Raw genomic sequence first — 21,891 nt, forward strand, 5'->3', positions numbered from 1 at the left:
TTAAAGTAGCATACACAGGAATTTGACATGCACACGTTAACCAATAGTGCTCAATGTAACTTCAAACTCCCTTTGGCCTAGAATTGACTGTTGGCGATATTACAGATGAATACTTAACGTGTTTGTATCACTTTCCTCTATCTGCTATCTTAGTGCAGGCAGTAACCTTTCCTCTATCTGCTATCTTAATGCAGGCAGTAACCCATTAATTGTATTTTAATACATTTAGATAACACCTCTGTTAAAATAATTGACAAAGCAAAGTCATATAAATGTGTGATGTTTGTCTGCTAATATTGGCAGCAGTAATTTATAGGTTTACATATTTTACATTGTAACACATTCTGTAGTATCTACCAAGGCATCTAACACATTACAGTGCTGGGTTGACACTAATAAACTGTTCAAGCTTATGGCCTATGATATCTATGCTGATATCTCAATCCTTCAATGTGTTAAAGTCTTGTGATCTGCTACAGATAGAGTGTTATCCTATATAATATACATAACATATGCTATTCCCTTGTGACACTCTGAAATAAATGTTACTGCAATATGGACTACATAGTACAACATGATTGGGTCTGAATCACATATGACAAGATACATATGTGATGTTGTACTATGTGATCCATATTGCAGTAACATGAAATGAAAGTACATTGACTGATCATAACTCTTGTCACTCCTGTTTTGTTTAAAAATGGAGGTAAGGAATGATGTTTTTGATGTGAGCGTAATGTATATATATATATATAGATTCATGTTTCATTGTATCTTTGGGTTCAGAAAGCATTGATAAACACTCTGAATTTTAGGTTTGCAATATCTGACATCATGTGAGGTGTTAACTGTGTATGTACTGTACATTACTACCTTGCACAGTGCAGTCCACATGTAACACACTGGGATTTTTTTTATGATCGACCAGAAACTGGTCATTTATAAACTTTACAAGGACCTGCTGTTGATAAGGATCTCCTTTCCTCTCTGCTCACCTGTTGATGGAAAAAACATGATAACACTAAAGTTCAATAAATGCATGAAGATAGCTGTCAGGTTTTTTTTGTGAACATGAACTCTTGTGTCCTGATATAATTTTGATCGGAAAAAACAGTTCAATTAGCTACTTATACATAACTTGTAAATAGTGCAGACATGTCGTATTCTAACTAGAACTGATCTTTTTGATCTTACCAGTTTCTGTCACAATGTTAGGAATGCTTCTATCCTAGCCCAGTCCCAGGAATGCCTTTACTCCCATCTAAAAAACCTCAACTCCCATCCTAAGGCCCAGGGATACCTCCACTCCTTTCCTCAGCCCCAGAAATGCCTCAGAAGATCTAATAATATCAATAGAAGTCTTGTTACCAGTCTACATCAATCACACCTTTAAGTGTCACAGGTTCATCACATGTGAATGCAAACTGTATATCACACTTGCACTTGATAATCACAAATAACTATTATCTGTTATGATGTGGAGATGCCGGTGATGGACTGGGGTTGACAATTGTAAACAATTTTACAACACCAAGTTATAGTCCAGCAATTTTATTTTAAATTCACAAGCTTTCGGAGATTTTCTCCTTCCTCAGGCAAATGTTTCAAGATCTCCTTGAAGCCTACGCATTTATACATATTGAACAATAAAACATGGTGTTTACAGACTGCCCCTGCAACTGCCCGTTGCCAAGGCAATCACCGTGTTCAGACAGAGAGGTGTTACCTGCAGAACCTCCGAATACACATTCAACAAAAAAACAAACAGGGAAAAAGCATGGTACATTGGCGAGACCATGCAGACGCTGCGACAACGGATGAACGGACACCGCGCAACAATCGCCAAACAGGAGGGTTCCCTCCCAGTCGGGGAACACTTCAGCAGTCATGGACATTCATCCACCGACCTTCGGGTAAGCGTACTCCAAGGCGGCCTTCGAGACACACGACAACGCAAAATTGTCGAGCAGAAATTGATAGCCAAGTTCCGCACCCATGAGGACGGCCTCAACCGGGATCTTGGGTTCATGTCACGCTACACGTTACCCCACCAGCGAACAAATGTTATCTGTTTTTAATATAATGGGTCATTTGCTGGCTCTCTCTGCCTTCCGGATGTTTCTGCCTCTCTGTGTTTTTTTTTCTCTGTTTTTTTTCCCTGTTTGTTTTTTTGTTGAATGTGTATTCGGAGGTTCTGCAGGTAACACCTCTCTGTCTGAACACGGTGATTGCCTTGGCAACGGGCAGTTGCAGGGGCAGTCTGTAAACACCATGTTTTATTGTTCAATATGTATAAATGCGTAGGCTTCAAGGAGATCTTGAAACATTTGCCTGAGGAAGGAGAAAATCTCCGAAAGCTTGTGAATTTAAAATAAAATTGCTGGACTATAACTTGGTGTTGTAAAATTGTTTACTATTATCTGTTAAGGTAACTATGGTGATTTGCTCAAATTCAGACAGGTAGCAAGATCTACCAATTATGAACCAGAAACTCAGACAAAAAACAGTCAATCAAATCTTTCATCTTTTTTCAAATCTACCATCGAGGAAGCCACCACTGCTCTCCCGCTCAGGCCTCAGGTTAAAATTGCAGATCAGGCCGCGCTGATCTCATTGGAGCCTGACCTAAAGAGGACCCCGCCTGCATGGTGCGGGTGTCCTTGCCGCCTGCAATTTAAAATTGCAATCAGATAGATCGGGATAGGGAAGGAGTGTGCAATTCCCCCACTCCATTTTAATTGCCCCCCCCAAACCCGGTCTGGTTTATGCCAGATGAGGGAAGTTAAAACCGAGGCCTACATCTCTTTCTCTTGATTTAACTATGTCCTTGTGATAGTTATCATGATTAGAACTGCACTGAAAGGATCTCCTTTATTACATCGGCAGACTTGGGGTGTTGTATTGAATGAAGTTGACCTTTGCAGCTTTCTGCTTTCACAAATAAGAGGTAATTGGATGCAATTGTGCGCAAGAGGGTTGCAGGATTTAAAACCAAATTCTTTGATTCTTTGAAAGTAAACTAGCAGAAACTTATCTAAAGACTAGAAATATATTGATAAGGTTTGATTATAAATTCCAAAAACTTGTGCTTTAGTTATTATTGTCTTCAAAAAAAAGTTACTTTTAAAATATGGAACTCATTTTTGTTTCTTTTAAAGCTTAAAGCCTTTTTTGACCTTCCCTTTTCTTAAATTATTAGGACAGCATTACTCTCAACTAAGAGATAAGAACGTAGCAATGAATAAGTTATTCAACCTTCTTAAATTGAAAATCTCTCAGGAAGTACATTACTGAATGAAAATAAAGAAATTCATATTTTGATATGTAATTAAAAAATGTTAATGAAAGTATTGAGATTTGTGCATATTTTATATTCATTTTATAAATAAGCACACTGGATCCGCTCAGAGCCCCATGCAATTGCTCTCCATCCATGATCACTATGGTCCCTGGTGAATCAAGATTTGATCCAATTCTATTTTACTGAATCAACACTGATGGGCAGTTGATTCCCAATTCCCAGTTTAAACCCAAAAATATTTCATAAATACATAAAGAGCAAGAGGATAACTAAGGAAAGAGTAGGGCCTATTAGAGACCAAAAAGTAACTTATGTGTGGAGGCGGAAGATGTGGGTATGGTTCTTAACGAATACTTTGCATCTGTCTTCACAAAAGAGGGGGACGATGCAGAGATTGTAGTTAAGGAGGAGTGTGAAAAATTGGATGGGATAAACATAGTGAGAGAGGGGTTTTGCATCTTTGAAAGTAGATAAATCGCCAGGCCCAGATGAAATGTATCCCAGGCAAATAAAAGAACCAAGGGAGGAAATAGCAGAGGCTCTGACCATCATTTTCCAATCCTCCCTGGCTACAGACGTGGTGCTGGAGGATTGGAGGACTGCTAACTTTGTACCGTTGTTTAAAAAGGGAGAAAGGGATAGACCTAGTAATTACAGGCCAGTCAGTCTAACCTCCGTGGTGAGCAAATTATTGGAATCAATTCTGAGAGACAGTATAAACTGTCATTTAGAAAGGCATGGATTAATCAAGGACAGTCAACATGGATTTGTCAAGGGTCTGACTAATTTGATTGAACTTTTTGAGGAGGTAACAAGGAGGGTCGATGAGGGTAGTGCGTTTGATGTAGTCTGCATGGATTTTAGCAAGGCTTTTGACAAGGTCCCACATGGCAGACTGGCCAAAAAAGTAAAAGCCTATGGGATGCAAGGGAAAGTGGTCAATTGGATCCAAAATTGGCTCAGTGGCAGGAAGCAAAGGGTAATAGTCAACGGGTGTTTTTGTGACTCGAAGGCTGTTTCCAGTGGGGTTCCGCAGGGCTCAGTACCAGGTCCCTTGCTTTTTGTGGTTTACAGTAATGACTTAGGCTTAAATGTAGGATGCATGTAAAAAATTTGCAGATGATACAAAAATTGGCCATGTGGTTGATAGTGAGGAGGAAAACTGTAGACTGCAGGAAGATATCAATGGATTGGTCAGGCGGGCAGAAAAGTGGCAAATGGAATTCAATCCGGAGAAGTGTGATGTAATGCATTTGCAGAGGTCAAACAAGGCAAGGGAATACACAATAAATGTGAAGATACTGAGAGGTGTAGAGGAAGAGAGCGACCTTGGAGTTATTGTCCACTGTTCCCTGAAGGTAGCAGGACAGGTAGATAAGGTGGTTAAGAGGGATACTTTCCTTTATTAGCTGAGGCATAGAATATAAGAGCAGGAAGGTTATGCTAGAACTGTATAAAACACTAGTTAGGCCATAGCTTGAGTACAGCAAATATGTGATTGCACTAGAGAAGGTACAGAGGAGATAAACAAGGATGTTGCCAGGACTGGAGAATTTTAGCTATGAGGAAAGATTGGATAGGCTGGGGTTATATTCTTTGGAATAGAGGCTGAGGGGTGATTTAATTGAGGTAAATAAAATTATGAGGGGCCTAGATCGAGTGGACAGGAAGGACCTATTTCCCTTAGCAGAGAGGTCAATAGCCAGGGGGCATAGATTTAAAGTAATTGGTAGAAGGATTATAGGGGAGCTGAGGAAAGAAATTGTTCACCCAGAGGGTGTTAGGGGTCTGGAACTCACTACCTGAAAGGGTGGTAGAGGCAGAAACCCTCATCACATTTAAAAAGTATTTGGATATGCTCTTGAAGTGCCATAACCTACAAAGCTATGGACCAAGTGCTGGAAAGTGGGATTAGCTGGGTAGCTCTATTTCGACCGGCACAGACACGATGGGCCGAATGGCCTCCTTCTGTGCCGTAAATTTTCTTTGTTTCTATTCCATAAGTCTTCAATTCTGTGCCTAAAGAAGTTCTTTCTTAAGTTTAACTTGTGGATTTTACATCTTATAATCAGTTTCTGGCTTGATTACAGTGAAAAATTCAAATAGGGAACTTGTTGGGTATGTTTGTGAGGCTATCAGATATGATAATGGACTCATGAAATGGCCACATCAGTGGCACAGTGGTGAACAAGGGCCCACCCCTCAGCCACTTTTATCTTCTCCTCTTGGAGAATCCAGCCTGGGCTTGTGAGCTGATCTTTAGGGAAATAGAGTAAAAACATTCATCATGATTGGGATTTGAACTTGAGACTTTAGTCCGGATTTTCCAATCAAGTGCAAGCCCAAAAGAAATCGGTTGAAGCATGATTTGTGCCCACCTGATGTCATGAAAGAAAGAAAGAACTTGCATTTATATTGAATCTTTAAAGTAAAGAAACGTCTCAAGGTGTTGCATAAATAAGTACCAGGAAATGGATACTGAGCCATGAAAGGGGAGATTACAAGAGAGAGCCAAAAGTTTAGTGAAAGAGATGGGTTTCAAGGTGGTTTTTAAAGGTGAAAAGATTGATTTAGGGAGGCAATTTCAAAAAGTAGGATCAAGGCAGATGAAAAGGAAGACAAATAAAAGGCTGGAATCAGAGGAAAGAGTGCAGAAAAGATTTACTAGGATGCTACCGGGACTTGATGGTTTGACTTACAGGGAGAGGTTAGACAGACTGGGACTTTTTTCCCTGGAGAGTAGGAGGTTAAGGGGTGATCTTATAGAAGTCTATAAAATAATGAGGGGCATAGATAAGGTAGATAGTCAAAATCTTTTCCCAAAGGTAGGGGAGTCTATAACGAGGGGGCATAGATTTAAGGTGAGAGGGGAGAGATACAAAAGGGTCCAGAGGGGCAATTTTTTCACTCAAAGGGTGGTGAGTGTCTGGAACGAGCTGCCAGAGGCAGTAGTAGAGGCGGGTACAATTTTGTCTTTTAAAAAGCATTTGGACAGTTACATGGGTAAGATGGGTATAGAGGGATATGGGCCAAGTGCAGGCAATTGGGACTAGCTTAGTGGTATAAACTGGGCGACATGGACATGTTGGGCCGAAGGGCCTGTTTCCATGTTGTAACTTCTATGATTCTATGATTCTATGAAAGAACTGTTCAGAAAGGAATTTAGACTGGAGGAGATTTCTGAGAAAAGGAAGGGCGAGGCCATTGAGGGATTTAAAGATGAGAATAAAGGTTTTGAATTAAATTAAACAACAACTACTTGCATTTATATAACCCCTTTAACATAGCAAAATCTCCCAACATGCTTCACAGAGGCACAATCAAAAAAAAATGGATGTTGAGCTGAAGAGAAATTATTAGGAGAGGTGACCAAAACTTGGTCAAAGAGATGGGCACTATAGAGGTTCTTAAAGGAGGAGGGGGAGCTGGAGAGATGAGGGGTTTAGGGAGGGAATTCCAGAACTTTGGCCCCAGAAGCCTGAGTTACAACATGGATATAGGCCATTCAGCCCCCCAGTCTGTGTCTGCATTTACACTCCACGTGAGTTCAAATTAAACTTACCCCCTTTGTTTCCATATCCCTTCAACCCCTTTTCCTTCATATTTATCCAATCTAATCTTGAATGTTGACATAGTCTCTGCCTCAATAACTAACCCTGGAAATGAATTCCACAGCCTCACAGCTCTCTTTGTAAAGTAGCTACTCCTGCCCTCTGTTCAAAATCTTTTACATGTAATCTTGTATCTAAGACCCCTCGTTCTTAACCCCTCAACTACTGGAAACAATCTGCTTCTATCTATCTTGTCCCATCCTTCATAATTTTAAACACTTATATTATATCACCCCGTAATCTGCAATGTTCTAATGAAAAAAAGACTCAATTTTTCAAATCTTTTTTCATATTTATACTTCTTTAGCAGCAAGTTAGTGAATCGGTGTTGTACCCTCTTTAAAGCCTCAACATCCTTTCTATAGTGTGGAGCCTAATACTGCACACAGTACTCTAACTGAGTCTTATTAATATTTTATACAGGCTCACTGTTACCTCTTGGAGCTAAGAGAATGTCTCCTGTATGAGAGTGACACAAATGTCTTTTGAAGCTATCAATAGGTTATCCTCTGCATCTCTGTCACCCGTACTTCTTGCTGATCCCCTTGCTGCCAGTAGAGGTTTCCTTATCTGGGACCTCCATGATGAGGCCTCTTTGTAAGGAAAACTTGTGCAGGATGTAGAACACAAGCACATTCCTAGCAGGATGTCCACACATCAATTTAGATACCTGGGAGGTAATTGTAACCCCCAAGAATGGGTGGGTTTGGGAGGTGGGGGGTGACAGTAAAAATAGTTTGCTTTTGGAGCGGGTCCGCATCCCGACTCCAGCGTGCCCACTTCCGGGTTTATCCCAGGCGCGTTTGGATGCTCGTGCGCAACAGAAACCAAGCAGTCTCGTCCCCACTTAAAGCCGGTGGACTGATATTTAAAGGGGCAATGTATCTTATTGCGATAGTTGAGGCACTTAATTTTTTGTGTATTACAAATATTAAACGAATTCTACCTTACCCGTTCGGGATTTCCATCGCTTCTGATTCACGTCAGGTGAAAGCAGGTGAGAAGGGTTGGATCCACGAGGTGAGTGCCTTTATTGCACGGCTTGTGGGCCTGGAGGAGCAGGAGTGCTTCATCCAAGCCCAACAAGCTCACCTGGCATGATCAGAACCCCACAATCGACGAACCCCACCCCCCCCACCCCTGATGGTGGACCCCCCCACCGCCCCTGATCTTTTCCAATCTTCAGCCTGAAAATCTGGCTGCCTGGCGCCTGGGAAACCTGGAAGTCCTGGGATACTTGTGTGCAGAGGGTAGATGATCTCCCAGAAGCCACCTCAAGACTTGCCTTTCTGGGTCAAAGTGCTGGCAAGATGGGCTGCCTTGAAATAATGGCATCATTGCAGCAACCAATATAGTGGCCATTCACTTGTGTAAATCATTGCTGCTGGTTACAAATAAGCTAAACATTGAGAGAATGGAATCCTTTTCCATTGAGCAAGGGACCATGTAGAGCCATGTGGGTGGAATCTATGATTTCTGAGACCATTGAAAGTCCTGCTGCTCTATAAAATTGCAATGTCCTGATTGTGCATGGGAAAGGAGATGAAATTGCTTTCTCTAGAAAACAGTGCATCTGTTACTTTCTTAATGCATCTGATTGGGTAATATTATTGATGTCCTCAATAGCAGCCCGAAAATCACCCATAACATAAGGGCAGTGCGATGCCTGTGATGGAGGTCCGCTTGTAGAATAACTCAGTGACAGCTTCCTTGGTAAAATGGAGCCTTCACAGGAACTGCAGCTCCAACATATGCAAGAATGCGTGCGTTTGCCAGTGTACTCTGATGTGCGAGTACCAATGGGTGGGTGCTATGCAGCCTGCATTACGCTTCAAAGTTACTGAGGAATTGCCAATGGTGAAATTCATAATGGCCTGTCTGAAATGGTGAAGTGAAAAGGGCAACAAGAGAAAAAGGTAGATTATAATGTGATTGGATATAGGAAGGCTCATGAGTTGTTTCAGTCTCCTGAAGCTTGCTTGATTATCTTAGGGGGTTAAAGAGGAGTTTCCCAGTTGTTTCCTAAATTAACAACAAGTTTTTTTCTCACCCAGAAGATTGTGTGACTTGCGGGTGGAAGTTAATGGTGTATGAGGCTGCACTGTGTCTGTCTGGAGCAAGCTTGACGCCCGAGATTGTCTTTTCCTGTCCCCCTTTTTATAAGTTTGCATATAGGTGAGAATAAGAACCTGGGGAAATGATGGAAAATAATGCATTTTTGCCTCATCTGCATGAGCTGCTCAAGGATGGGTGAGTGCTTTGTGTGGCTGCTGGAAGTGATGGAGAAAAATTCTGGTGGGTGAAAAGTGGTGAAATCCATCATAATGGAACTCACCCGATCAGGAAATACAGGGATCTGAGTTAGGACTGTTAAATGATACCTTGTAACTGTTGCATCTTCTAACTGGGAATTTTTACAACTATCTACACTTATCCCAAAGTGAATGGATTTTAATCAGGTTCCTATAAGCAGTCTGGTTACAATCCTTTCTCGCCTATGATCTAGTTTGACAGGTTATCTTGAAACTTGCATTGCAAAATGGGTAAACATGATAGCCCCATGTCACAGCCCCAAGATTTTATAAAGCTTTATGCATATCTGACTGATCACCATTTTATATTCTGTTGCTGGAGATGCACTTGATAGTTTGTGTTCTAGGTAGATTAAGTAGTCTCCAGAGTAGCTGAGTTTACTGCGCTGTAAAAATGCCAACTGCCTGGAATTTCTAGGATGTTTGTGTGGTGTGACTAATAGTTTTTGTGTGGCAAAACACACAGGAGAAGCAACTGCACCTGAAGCAGCATAACATTGCAGTTCTAAAACTGGGATGCCATCAAGTGAGGTCGTCATGTGAGGGGCTTTGGCAAAGAAGCATACCCGTTGTGAGGCGGACATCCTCTCCAGGAGAGTAAGTGATACATGACTGTGGGCACAGCCTTCCATCCCTGCAACTGCTTCCTCTTTTTGTCATAAATCCACCTTGCAGCTTGGTCCTGGATCTCGCGCATAGGCTGGAGGAAGCCCTTCCGTGGCCTGCTTAAGAGTTTTGAACCATGAAGAACAACTGTTTGGATGAGTGTCTCATGCGCCACAAACTTAACCTGCAATGGGACTTTGGTCTTTCCTCAATGACAACAAAGTGCCCTTTGCCTCTTTTCAGTGTGGTTCCAGAGGACTGTGTCCAGACATGCACTCGGAATACATAAATATGAATCAACATCTTGAGTGATTTACGGGCACCTGGTTGCCAGATTGCGTGTCACAGTGTGATGACATTGGCAAAACCCATTATAAATGTGGACATAGGAATTTATAATACAGAAAAGGTTGACACAAAAAAAGTGACCGAAATGTGACAACAAGAAGTTAAGTTGTGCAGGAAGACTACGTGGACGTAAGATTTTTAATAAGATATAAATATCATTGATAAATTTAGATGAAGGACTAAAGCCCATAGAACAGGGCACTTGCAAGATTCAAAAGAGTAGCATAGAAGACAATATACATCAAGGTACATTGATAAATCAAGATTTGTTTTGATAGTTTGTAGATTGTAGGAGGAAGGTTAGGAGTTCCACAATTTTAAGATCCTGGGAAAGAACAAGTTTGAGTTGGAGACTTGCAAAGTGTCTTAATTTCAACCTAGAGATGATGCATAGATAAGAAATAATATATAAGAAACAACAAGATAAGAAAATGTAAAATGGTACTGAGCATCGATAAAATATATATAAAGAGAGAGAGAAAGAGACACAATAAAGGCTGCAATGGATAGAAAGGCTTCAGGTGTGTGAGAAAGAGGGGCCACCTATCAGATGACAAACTTTTTCTTATATAATTTCCAAAAGGGGGAGAAAGATTCTCCTGGATATGGGAGCAGTATCGAAGTCTGAATATGTACATGCTTAATAAAACCTTGTGCTGGCCCTTCTGTTAATTATGTGACACTACAATTTTCAGTAATGACATTACAAACTGTAATACCCTTGTGTTAATCGCATGATGCTGTAAAATTTAGTAATGATGTCACCAAGACATATAAACTAGATCTCCAGCAGTGAGTCATGCCATTGCTGTGATGGCCAGTAGCCAACACACCAGAGAGCTGTCAGCCCACAGCTGGTGACCCATTTTAAATTTATTTTCTTGAAAAAAATCAGTGACAATAGAGAATATTATATAAATAGCAAACACCAAGGAGTGAAATACAAGTTTGTGACACAACCTTAGTGCTCATGGGAACTTTATCAATCGCTTAAGCTTTGCTTCTGACGACATTTGAATCTCTGGTTTGAACTACATCCTTGTATGAAAGTTATGATATTTTATTGCAGTCCTCTGGCTTGTCATTATCCTCTTCATATTTTCATGGGGGTGATTTTTTTCTGCCTATCACCCTGTTTTTTCAGTGTGAATGGGGTAGGGAGGGGGGATATAAATTTAAAGAAAAAGACATATTGCTCACTTTCGGCCTAAGGTCCATTTGACTCGATTTTCAAACGGGCCGTGAAATAGGTGGCCAGCCATCCTGCCCGAAACAGCTGGGAGCCTCATTAAGATATTTAAACTGGGGTCCTATGCCATATTTAAGAACCAAATACAATTCCGATCTTCCACTGAATGGAGTGGAATTGAGAGGCTGAATTGCTGCAGGTTGTTTAGAAAAACGTTCATAACCATCTTTGCCAATGATCTTCCCTCCCGCTGATGATCCCTTATTGGCCCCTCCTGGGATTGGCACCCTCTCTTTAAGAACCTACTTCTGACGCAGCTCCTCAGAGGACCTGCCAGACTTCTCGGCGCTCGTTCAGCGCTGGCTGCTCGCAGATATTAATCTATTGTGGACTGACCATGGAAACAGCCTGGGCCTCTGGGGAGCATTCATCCAGCAGGGGGTGTAAACGCTCCATCCACCACCCACCCGATGAATGCCGAGAACAAAAATCGGCGCCTATATCTCTTGAACAATCACGGTGGAGTGGAGGAAACATTTTGTAGTTGACCGGATCGAAGCTGATCTCCATTTTGTGCCATATCCTACTTGTTTATTAGCATTGTTGTCAATATTTGGAAAAACCTAGCAGTGTAACTTCCAGTCACTAGTCAGCCATAATAAGCCTGAGGTATCACTTGAGGCTGGAAGTATAAAAATAGCACTAAGCTGCACTCCATCACATGTGTCTCATGGGAGTGCCTGTCTTGCTTTAATCTAAGTTTGCTGTCACTGATGTTGCTGCTCAAAGTCACTGATATTCTTCATTGATCACCAGAACACTACTGGTAAATAGAAGGTCAAAATATACTCAGTAATCATCTGCAAGAGGTGGTCTTACACCAAGAAGAATGAATATTGGCTGTAGTATTAAAAAATGATGCTAAGCCCAGCTAAAAATTAAAGGTAAACTTTGGTGGTCCATTAAACCACCACTTACATTTGATACCAATCTTGTCAGCTGTTTTCGAGGATTGAAAATCACACTGGCAACGGGAGGCTGGTTAGCAGTGCTCTATGCTTGATCATTCCTACCTGTACATAAAGGCAATGGAAATGTACAATTAAAATATTTAGAGAGCAGATTTCTCTCTAGTTGACAGTGAGCACTGTGAATATTGTTGAGAACCGCAGCAATCTCCCAACTAAACCGTGCACTTTAGAGCTGAGGTCAAACTTTTCCATTACAAAATCTATGTGCAGCAATAGTTTTCTGTTTTTGCTGAGATAGCATCCGAGCTAATGACTCCAGTAAGAAATTCCTTCATAATGGACCATAATTTGCTGTGGCAGGGCATCTAACGGCATCTGCCGTTAGTTAGACTTGCCCTTGCCCATTTAGGTTTTTAATTTTTTTTGCACGACAAGTTGCTGAAGTTGGGAGCTGATAACATCGCAGCGAGGGAAACAGGGACCTGAGTGAACAGGGCAAGCAACTGTGTATGTCCCTAACCATTCAGACTGAAGGATTGTAAAATTAACAGTGCAAGGACTGAGAAGGAAGTGGAAGTTAGCGTGGGTGAATTTAATGTCAAATCAGGTACAGAAAGAGAAATAAAGAGGGAAAGAATGATTGGATTAAGAGAAAGAAAAAAGAGACAAAGATAAAGTAAAAAAACAATTAAAACCTGAAGGAATGAGACTCCACACTTGTAATAGTTAATTTTCAGTGCCAGAGAGGTTGACTGGCAGTAATTAGCACTTACCACGTTGTTAAAAAGGGTACTTAGACTGAAATGGACAAGATTTAACTTTTTTTTATTTGTTCATGGGATGTGGGCGTCGCTGGTGAGGCCAGCATTTATTGTCCATCCCTAATTGCCCTTGAGAAGGTGGTGGTGAACCGCCTTCCTGAACCGCTGCAGTCCGTGTGGTGAAGGTTCTCCCACAGTGCTGTTAGGTAGGGAATTCCAGGATTTTGACCCAGCGACGATGAAGGAACGGCGATATATTTCCAAGTCGGGATGGTGTGTGACTTTCTGTGGCAAGTTTAGTTCGTATCTACCGCGTAAATACAGCAACTTCACGCCATTCAATGCATTTCAATGGTGAGGCAGACGACGAGATGCTGTTTTCGTGAAGTTAATGGCGAGCGGCGCATCTCGGACAGCAACTTATGGATATCCGTGTTTAACCGCGCATCTGCCCCTCGCCTGAAGTTGCGGTAACATTTGCGCACAAATAACAGCGAGCACCATTAGCCTAACCGTTATTTTGACAGCAAATTCTGGCCCATGATAATTTCCTAACCACCGTCCAATCAATCAGTGGTCCCTTATACGTTCAAACTGTCCTTCGTCGCATGTGCAGATTCAGACAAGAACTGAATTTCCATCCAAAATGCACGGAGAATATGCAAATTGTCTATGCACAAGACCAAAATTCCAATGATGTGTGCAGGCACCGGGGCACACATTTATTTCACTGAATGAGATTACAAGAGGCAATGATAACTGCTCTCACTACTGCATCATTCAATAATTGTTCCGAATGCATTTAAATAGTCAAATCATGCCTGTATAAAAAGAATTGGAAAAATATAAACATTTCCATAAATTGTGAGAAAATGGCAAATAACTGTAAGGAAAGCAGGTGAATAATGTAATTTAAAAAGCAATCTGTTAATTGGGTGGGGGGGGGATTTCATGTTTTCCAAGTATAGTTTAACAATTCCCCTTTGCTCCCCTCCCACATCCTAATAAAAACTGTTACCCCACACTCTCACACTGCAGTGACCTTGAAAATGACAATATCCATTATTGTAATACTTATTGTATGTAACAGGAATTAATCACCAGCAGTGCTCCAGAGGGTACTTTTGCCAAGAACTGTCTGTCTTCGCACGGCTTACAACGTCTTAACCTGCAGAAGTGCTTTTTTTTAAAGAAAAAAGCTGGTGTTTACATCACAGAGAGGGACTTGGAAAGAAAACGGAGACTTGTCCGTTTAGTTCGACAGACTGACCTTTTGAGGCAGTGTAAAGGCTTTTTAGCATTGTGAAACTGGCCCTGCGCTCATTACTTCGGAACAAAATAGACCCCTGAGAGCTGGCGTAGATTGAGGTCTGCGGACTGAGCAGTTGCCTATCTCTACAGCTTGATGCCTCTGTAAACAATCCAGTGTGTAGAGCGGAGGCTGCTGCTGCAAAGCTGATTGGCTGCTGTCACGCTGTGAGAGAAGTCTAAGAGCCCAGGGGCTTTATTCCTATCTCTGCTTCTTGCTCCCCCTGTCCTTGGTTTGGAGTAGGGACACTGATGGTTGCTATATGCCAGCAATATTGATGAATCTAGTTGCCTGGTCTTTTTTTTTGTTAACAATTAAGGCAGTGTGCACAGAGACAGGGTGAGCCTTATGCTTTCTAATTCTCCCTTCTTTCCATTCTATGCGTCCGACCTCAAACACTGAATTGATATTTGTATTCTGTGCATCTGCACTGGATTATTTGGATACAAGGAGACAAAGATTTTATTTTGTTACTGAAAGGTAGGTTTAATAGACAAGATTATAAATGATATGATAAACGCTAAGCAGAATTGCTTGACTGTGTTACATCTTGTAATGCTGGTGTCTTTATAGGAATGTGTGTTGAATTTAATGTGCAGCACTGAATGACGAAAATAACTATGCTCTGCAGTGTTGTAAGTAACCATGTTCAATTATTGTTATTTTTTCTTTGTAAAACTGCATTGCACACATGGATCAAAATAACTGCCCTCCTGTTAATCTGGAATAGGCAAAGATACATCAGATTAAATCCAGATGCATTGCATAGCAGTTCTAATGTCAAACAGGTTGTGTCCATGTTATTAAAGTATACAAGAGGTTTGGTTTGAAATTTTAGAGGGAAACAGTTTAGTCAATTGTGAGGGATTATTCTGCAGCTCTGTACTTCTAACATAATTTCAGTTGCAACCAAAATAGATAGAAATAAGTGGGACAAGTTATTTGTTTTCTGATAACTATCCAAGAGTAGCATCTTTCAGGTTTTCTTTTAGATTGTCTCTATCCATTTGTGTCTTTGATTCCCATGTAGACAACAGAGTCTTTGCTATAGGTTGATTATTTATTGTCTGGAATAAAATAAAGTTTCTGCCTGGTTTTCACGACATTGACAGTGTTTATGTACCACTGGTTTAATTTCTTGTCTGGTAAAGGAAGATCAGATAGGTTTCATCCAGAGCACCAGTTTTGTGTGACTAAAGATGTACACCCTGCTTTATATCTACTCTAATCCAGTTGATCACACACTGTTTAATTACCGGCTAATATTTTCCTAATGTGGTATTTGATCAGCCAGCTAAGGTCACTGTAATCTTAAATGCTTCATTAAATGCTGTGTTCAAATTCAATGTTTGCTAAAATTCTAACAAGCTATGTCTATTAAAATACAAAGCAAAGATATTATTGGCCTGGTTGTCATTGGTACAAAGCTCAGTGTAGAACTATTTATTTCAACAATTTAAAATTCACTGATAATTGGAAGCATATCATTATGCATGTCATACAGTGCTTTCATCCAAAATAAACCCTCTATTCCCATTTTATTACAGAACTTGATTTTAATAAGTCAAATAATAATAACATCAAAAACATGTTCCTTTTATTAATATTCTCAGAGAATGATAAAACCTGACCCTGAATACCTGCAAACACTATATTAACTAAATGAGAGATTTCTCATAAGTGACGCACTTATTCTTGGTTTATTGACAAAGGAGAACTGAAGATTTATTCCATCTGAGAATTTAACTATTTGTGTTCCATGGAGACTTTGCAGACTCTAAATCACTTCGATGTCATTTTTGTTTTGTGTTCGCTTGAGATAATGATGAATGGCAGTGCTGGGAAATGGAATGTTTTTTCCAGTTTACATCAACTGACGGCATCATACACTTCTAAGTTAGGTATATGATAGCTCTGATACAAAGCAGAGGCTGCCTTTGTCCTGACAGTTCCTAACATGCAAAACAATGGTATTAATATACCGCCCATTGCAGTTTGGTCTCCAGTAAAAGTCCATATATAACAAAATACAGTAATAGAAAGTCAGGTACAGCGGAAATCTGGTGCACTAACACTGTCCTTTCATCGCTGAGATGCTGAGCTTTCAACTCATGGCAGTAAACATCTTAGGAATAATTAAGATTCCAGTGGGTGCAAGGTCATGGTAAAAAAAACTGCACGTAACATGGCACTAAAATGAAAATCTCCTTTGCAGATACTATAAAGATCGCTGATGTGGGAGGTGTCAAGTTGATTCAATAAGGGGTTAATCTGAGGTTGGGGCCAAGCATATTTTGAGTTTTATAAATAAGAGGCATAGAGTACAAGAGTGTAGAGGTAATGAAATATTTGTACAAGGCAATGGTTGGGGCACAGGTAGAGTATTGATGCTACATTGTAGAAAGGACATTAAAGGCATACAGTTTTGATTCAGCAGGATGATGCAAGTGATAAAGCACAGTTATGAGGAGACATAATATTGTGGGATTATTTCTTCTGGAGCTGAGAAAGCCAAAATGGGATTTAGTAGAGGCTTTTAAAATTATGTTAGGTTTTGACAGGGTGAGTAAGGAACGATCATTTACTCTGAGTGGGGAGTCAGTTACAAGGGGTCATCAACTTAAAATTGTCACTGACAGAAAGGAAAGGTGCTAGGATCAAATTTTTTTTTTATTCAGAGAATTATTGCAGCATGGAATGCCATGCCACAGGGAATAACTGAGGCAGAGACTATGGCATCTTGTAAGGGAAAACTGGATAAATATTTGAAGCAGAGGAAGATGCAGAGCCATGGGGGAGAGAGCAGGAGCAGTGGGACTAGTTTTGGATTGTTCCAGCAAAGACAATATTGGCACAATATTGACACTGTTACTCCTCCAGCTCCACAGGAATGTTTTTTTTAATAATTTTTTTTTTCAAAACCTACCTTTGGTTGGCAGCCACCGGAGCTACTGAAGATTCCTGACTTCCGACACCTGTCCCACTCATTGGAGACATATTTCTAAAAGGAGTCCACAACAGGTGTTAGGCCGCTTGAATATGTAAATGAGGGCCTAATGCCCCGGTTTAGGCGTCCGCCTGGGACGCCCAAAAACAAGCCAGATTGGGCGCAGGCTGTCCCACTGCTAAACTGGTCTGAATCACAGAATCACTGAAAGCTAACAGCGCGGAAGGAGGCCATTTGGCCCATCAAGTCTGCGCCAGCTCCATGCAAGAACAATCCAGCTAGTCCCACTCCCCTGTCCTTTCCCCGTAGCCCTGCAAAGTTTTTCCTTTCAAGTACTTATTCAGTTCCCTTTTGAAGGCCATGATTGAATCTGCCTCCACCTCCCCCTCGGGCAGTGCATTCCAGATCCTACCCACTCACTGTGTAAAAAAGGTTTTCCTCATGTCACCTTTGGTTCTTTTGCCAGTCACCTTAAATCTATGTCCTCTGGTCCTTGATCCTTCCGCCAATGGGAACAGTTTCTCTCCATCTACTCTGTCTAGACCCTTGATGATTTTGAAAATCATGAATGCTTTGCACTTATTTTGCACCCAAAAACAAGTACAATGTATACCAATTTATACCCCTTTAATTCTTCAACCCACATCCAAAGAATCTCCACATGGCATTAGTTTGTGCAGCGAGAAAATGATAGCCTAGAAATTCCACTCTTTCTAGGGTCGACATCTGCCGGACTGGGATTGGAAGGGCAGGAAACTGGGACAAAATCGATCCTGATGGGTTTCTGCCTCTCACTCACTGCACTGAGAATTTCTGACCAGGAGGGGGCAGGGGCTTTTTCTGCCTGCTCCTCACCATCCCAATGTGTTCTTTTATGAGCATGTCTGGAGGAATCCCAGACTTGCCTGGAAATTCCACCAGTTAAGCCTTTATGTACGGCAAGCGGTAAGTAGAGTGATCGATTTGCCATTTGACCACGGGAACTGCATGTGAGGGACCATCAGCAAAGAAGATTTGGGCCAGTACTGACTTTGGTCAGACTGACCCATTACACCATGATGTAGAAGCAAGTTCCCATTCCGAAATCTCGCTGGGTCCGCAGAGTAGGCACCTAAGTAGCATTGGTACTGGGCTGGGTACCCACATCTAATATTTAGATAACCCTGTCCCTGGGGTTTGGGACGGGGTCACATTGAGGTCACACTGGTGGATGGATCTATTGCCCTCCTGCACTTCTAGTGATGCAACAATGTATTTGGAATTTTACGGTGTCAGCCGTGGCTCAGTGGATAGCACGCTCTCCTCTGAGAGAGAAGGTTGTGTGTTCATAGTCCCACTGGAGACTTGAGCACAAAATCTAGGTTGACATTTCAGTGTAGTACTGAAGGAGTGCTGCACTGTCTGTGTTGCCGCCCTTCGGATGAGACATTAAACCAAGGCCCTGTCTGCCCTCTCGGTTGGATGTAAAAGATCCCATGGCACTATTTCATAGAAGAGCAGGGATGTTTTCCCTGGTGTCCTGGCCAATATTTATCATTCACCTAACATCACTAAAACAGATTTTCTGGTCATATCACATTGCTGTTTATGTGCACAAATTGGCTGCCATGTTTCCTACAATGCAAAAGTACTTTGTTGGCTGTAAAGCACTTTGGGACGTCCTGAGGTCGCTATATTCTATCTAAGCCAAGATGTTTAAATGCTGGTGTTTCATTTTCTATTAGATTGGCACTCTTGCTCCTCTGCACAACAGAAACGTTTTTTACATTGAACCTCATCTCCTCCTCCCCTAAATTGATAATGTTGGCAAGGCAGTACTGTAACCAGCCACTAGGAGGTGTGGAAGAGTAGCCCATTGTGACTTACCTTCACTGTGGGCAAGAGCGGGCCTCTGGTGTTTTCACTTATTGACCTGGCTGTGATCGAAACTTTTTTTTAAAATAGATTTTTCCTTTTTAAAAACACAGGAATAGTTGGACTTCTTTGCTCTGCGGGTTGCAGCATTTAAAATAATGAAACACTCAGCAGCAGCGGCGTGAGTCTCTGTTGCTCTGCGACCATTGCAAAGTAACAACTAGTCCAGAGGGATTGCCTGCCCCTACTGCGCTAGTGTCATTCACCGATGAAAAGTGCAATATTTCACAGCCTGAAGTGCTAGCACTTGTACAATATGAGATGCACCTGTGGAATGAAATAAAATGACACCTGCTCTCTTCTCATTCTCTCTTCTCATTCTCTGACATTTAAAAGGAGCTGAGGAAAACGTGAACAAGTGTATTGGGACAGTAGCTAATAAAACATTCACAGTACACAATCCTCCATATGGGCAAGGCAGAAGGGAATGAAAAAAGATTACAATCTGCCTTGCCCATGACCTTATTCATATTGGCTGTACTGAAGTCCTAACCAGGAGGAAGGACTCAATCTCTGCCCTTTCCCCAAAGCATTTCACATTATTTGCTGTTGTCCTTCACTCAGATTTATTCATAGTATTGCACTTGATATAATTAATCAAAATGAGCATATTTAAGAACATTAAGTGATGTACAATTGTTTGAGAGCGATCTAATTCCCCAGGTGATCAGAACCGATAATTCCGGAGTCTAGAGAAACGAAGGATTGGGCGGGATTAAAAGCTGCAGGAAATGCACTGCAGGCTGATCAGCTTCTGAGAAAGGATAAGTTAGTATTTCAGGTGGTTCTTTCATCAGAACTCATTGACTAGGATTGTGTTACAAGACTCTAGTGCTTTTAATGGCTTTGTGATGCCATGAACTATAAGAACAAAGGTTGAGTGGTTTGCACAGTTGTCCAAACCATCAGTTGGCTGACCAATGGAGTGAGTGGACCAGTTGCTCGATCCCTCAGGCAGGAAGCTCGGTCCATTTTGAGGGCCGGGCCTCATTAACATGTCACCAGCAAGAAGGAGCGTCTTGCAGCCAGCCGGTTCCTGACTAGCTCAATATTGGAGGCTGACCTGACTGGCAGGAGGGTAGGTCCAGGGGGTGTTACAGTGGGTGGGGGAGCCCGGGGTGACTGTGGCCCATATTATTCTTGTGGAGCCGGGAGGAACACTGCTGCCTCACAAAAATAATCTTTCACTTACCTTTCGGACCTCTTGTTGACCGCTGGCTTTTACTGAGTGGAGAGTCCATGGCACTTGCTCTGCCCAGCAGGTTGCTAAAAGGTCCTATGTACGTTATTGGACACCGATTTGCATTGGTTAATGAAGTTCCTGCCTGATTCAGGCCTAGGGGCCCAGTGGAGGCAGCGGAGTGGGAATAAGGTGGTAAGTGAACCACCTCGATTTTAATTCCGCTAACTGCCCTGTTTCCTCTGGGCAGAGGGAGTTAAAATTTCCCCCATTAGTGGAAGCCCTGCACCCCTCCCATACATAGTTTCTTTTTTGTTATATATAGAACTATTATTTGCCTTTTTATATGAGACAAGTAGCTTCCACTTAATGGTTTCCCATTATGGCCCAGCGAAGACTGGGACCTCACTCTGTGGGGAGTTATAGGCAAGACCCTATGTCCTCTGTGATGCAGTAGTTAATGGTGGTGTGACTTAAAAATGGAGACTGCTGAAGGGACAAGTGAACTTGGAATCTGTCTTAGGATCTTGATTCAGAAACTCCATTTCACATCACCAAATAAGGATTTTGATTCTGTCATTAACCTTCTATCGTGTAGCCTGATGCATAAAGCTATACTTGTCTGAGGAGGAATTTGAATAGACTGAACGAGAAGCCAAAGGCCATGGCTTTGGTGAGAGAATGAGAAATGGTAAGTCTGGTCCTGAAATGATGAGCTGCAGCGAATGAGTTGAACTTTTGTAACTCCTAAGTTTTTACTGGGGGCAGGGTGAATTTTTTCCCCCAATAACTCTTGACCTTCTTACCTCACACACCATCTGTGGCAGAACAAACAGGTGGATAACTATTGGCCTCGTCCAGGAGTTACTGTGACCCTGCTTCTAGTGTAAAAGCAGCTCACCAATGGTTCTCTCTGTAATCACCTGTGCAGTTCTATCATCCATGCCATATTATGTGGGGCAAAAAGTAAAGGTTAACGCAGATGAATAGAGAAATGAGTGAATAACTTCAACACAGCAAGGTTCCTCCCAATAATCACTATCCATGAAAACAGAAATACAGTACTGAGAGCAGCGGCAGAACTGAACTGCACAGCAATGACAGTGCAAGTAAATAACACAGGACTCAAAGATATTCAATATGATTTAAAATGTTCAATGGGCTCTAATAGCCTGTCAATTCTTTATATATAATTTTCTTCCCTCCTTTATCAACCAAATTTCCTCTCCTGAAGGTGTTGTCTCTTTGCTGGGGTGCGGTTCTTTAATCCTAGCTGCCTCTGGTATGATCATTCTTCATGTGTAAGCGAGTGTTGCCGAGCTTTTGAAATGAGGGGCTCACACAGCCAAGGCTGATTCCGTCCACATACCACCCACTTCCAGCAAAAGTCAGTGGAAAGAAATCAGCACTGGGAGCCCTCATTCATTTTCTCCTCCTCA

General features: G+C 41.6%; 1 protein-coding gene across 1 annotated transcript in view; it reads left to right on the forward strand.

Moving 5' to 3' along the window:
• Positions 1-21,891, forward strand: part of pitpnm3 (PITPNM family member 3) — a 323,972-nt gene that overhangs the window by 48,124 nt on the left and 253,957 nt on the right. Inside the window, exon 5 of the mRNA XM_068007892.1 lies at positions 14,193-14,385. Within this exon, the coding sequence (XP_067863993.1) occupies positions 14,193-14,385 (193 nt within the window). The remainder of the gene's footprint in view (positions 1-14,192; positions 14,386-21,891) is intronic.

The sequence above is a fragment of the Heptranchias perlo genome, chromosome 28 (assembly GCF_035084215.1).
Source record: "Heptranchias perlo isolate sHepPer1 chromosome 28, sHepPer1.hap1, whole genome shotgun sequence".
Lineage (NCBI taxonomy): Eukaryota > Metazoa > Chordata > Chondrichthyes > Hexanchiformes > Hexanchidae > Heptranchias > Heptranchias perlo.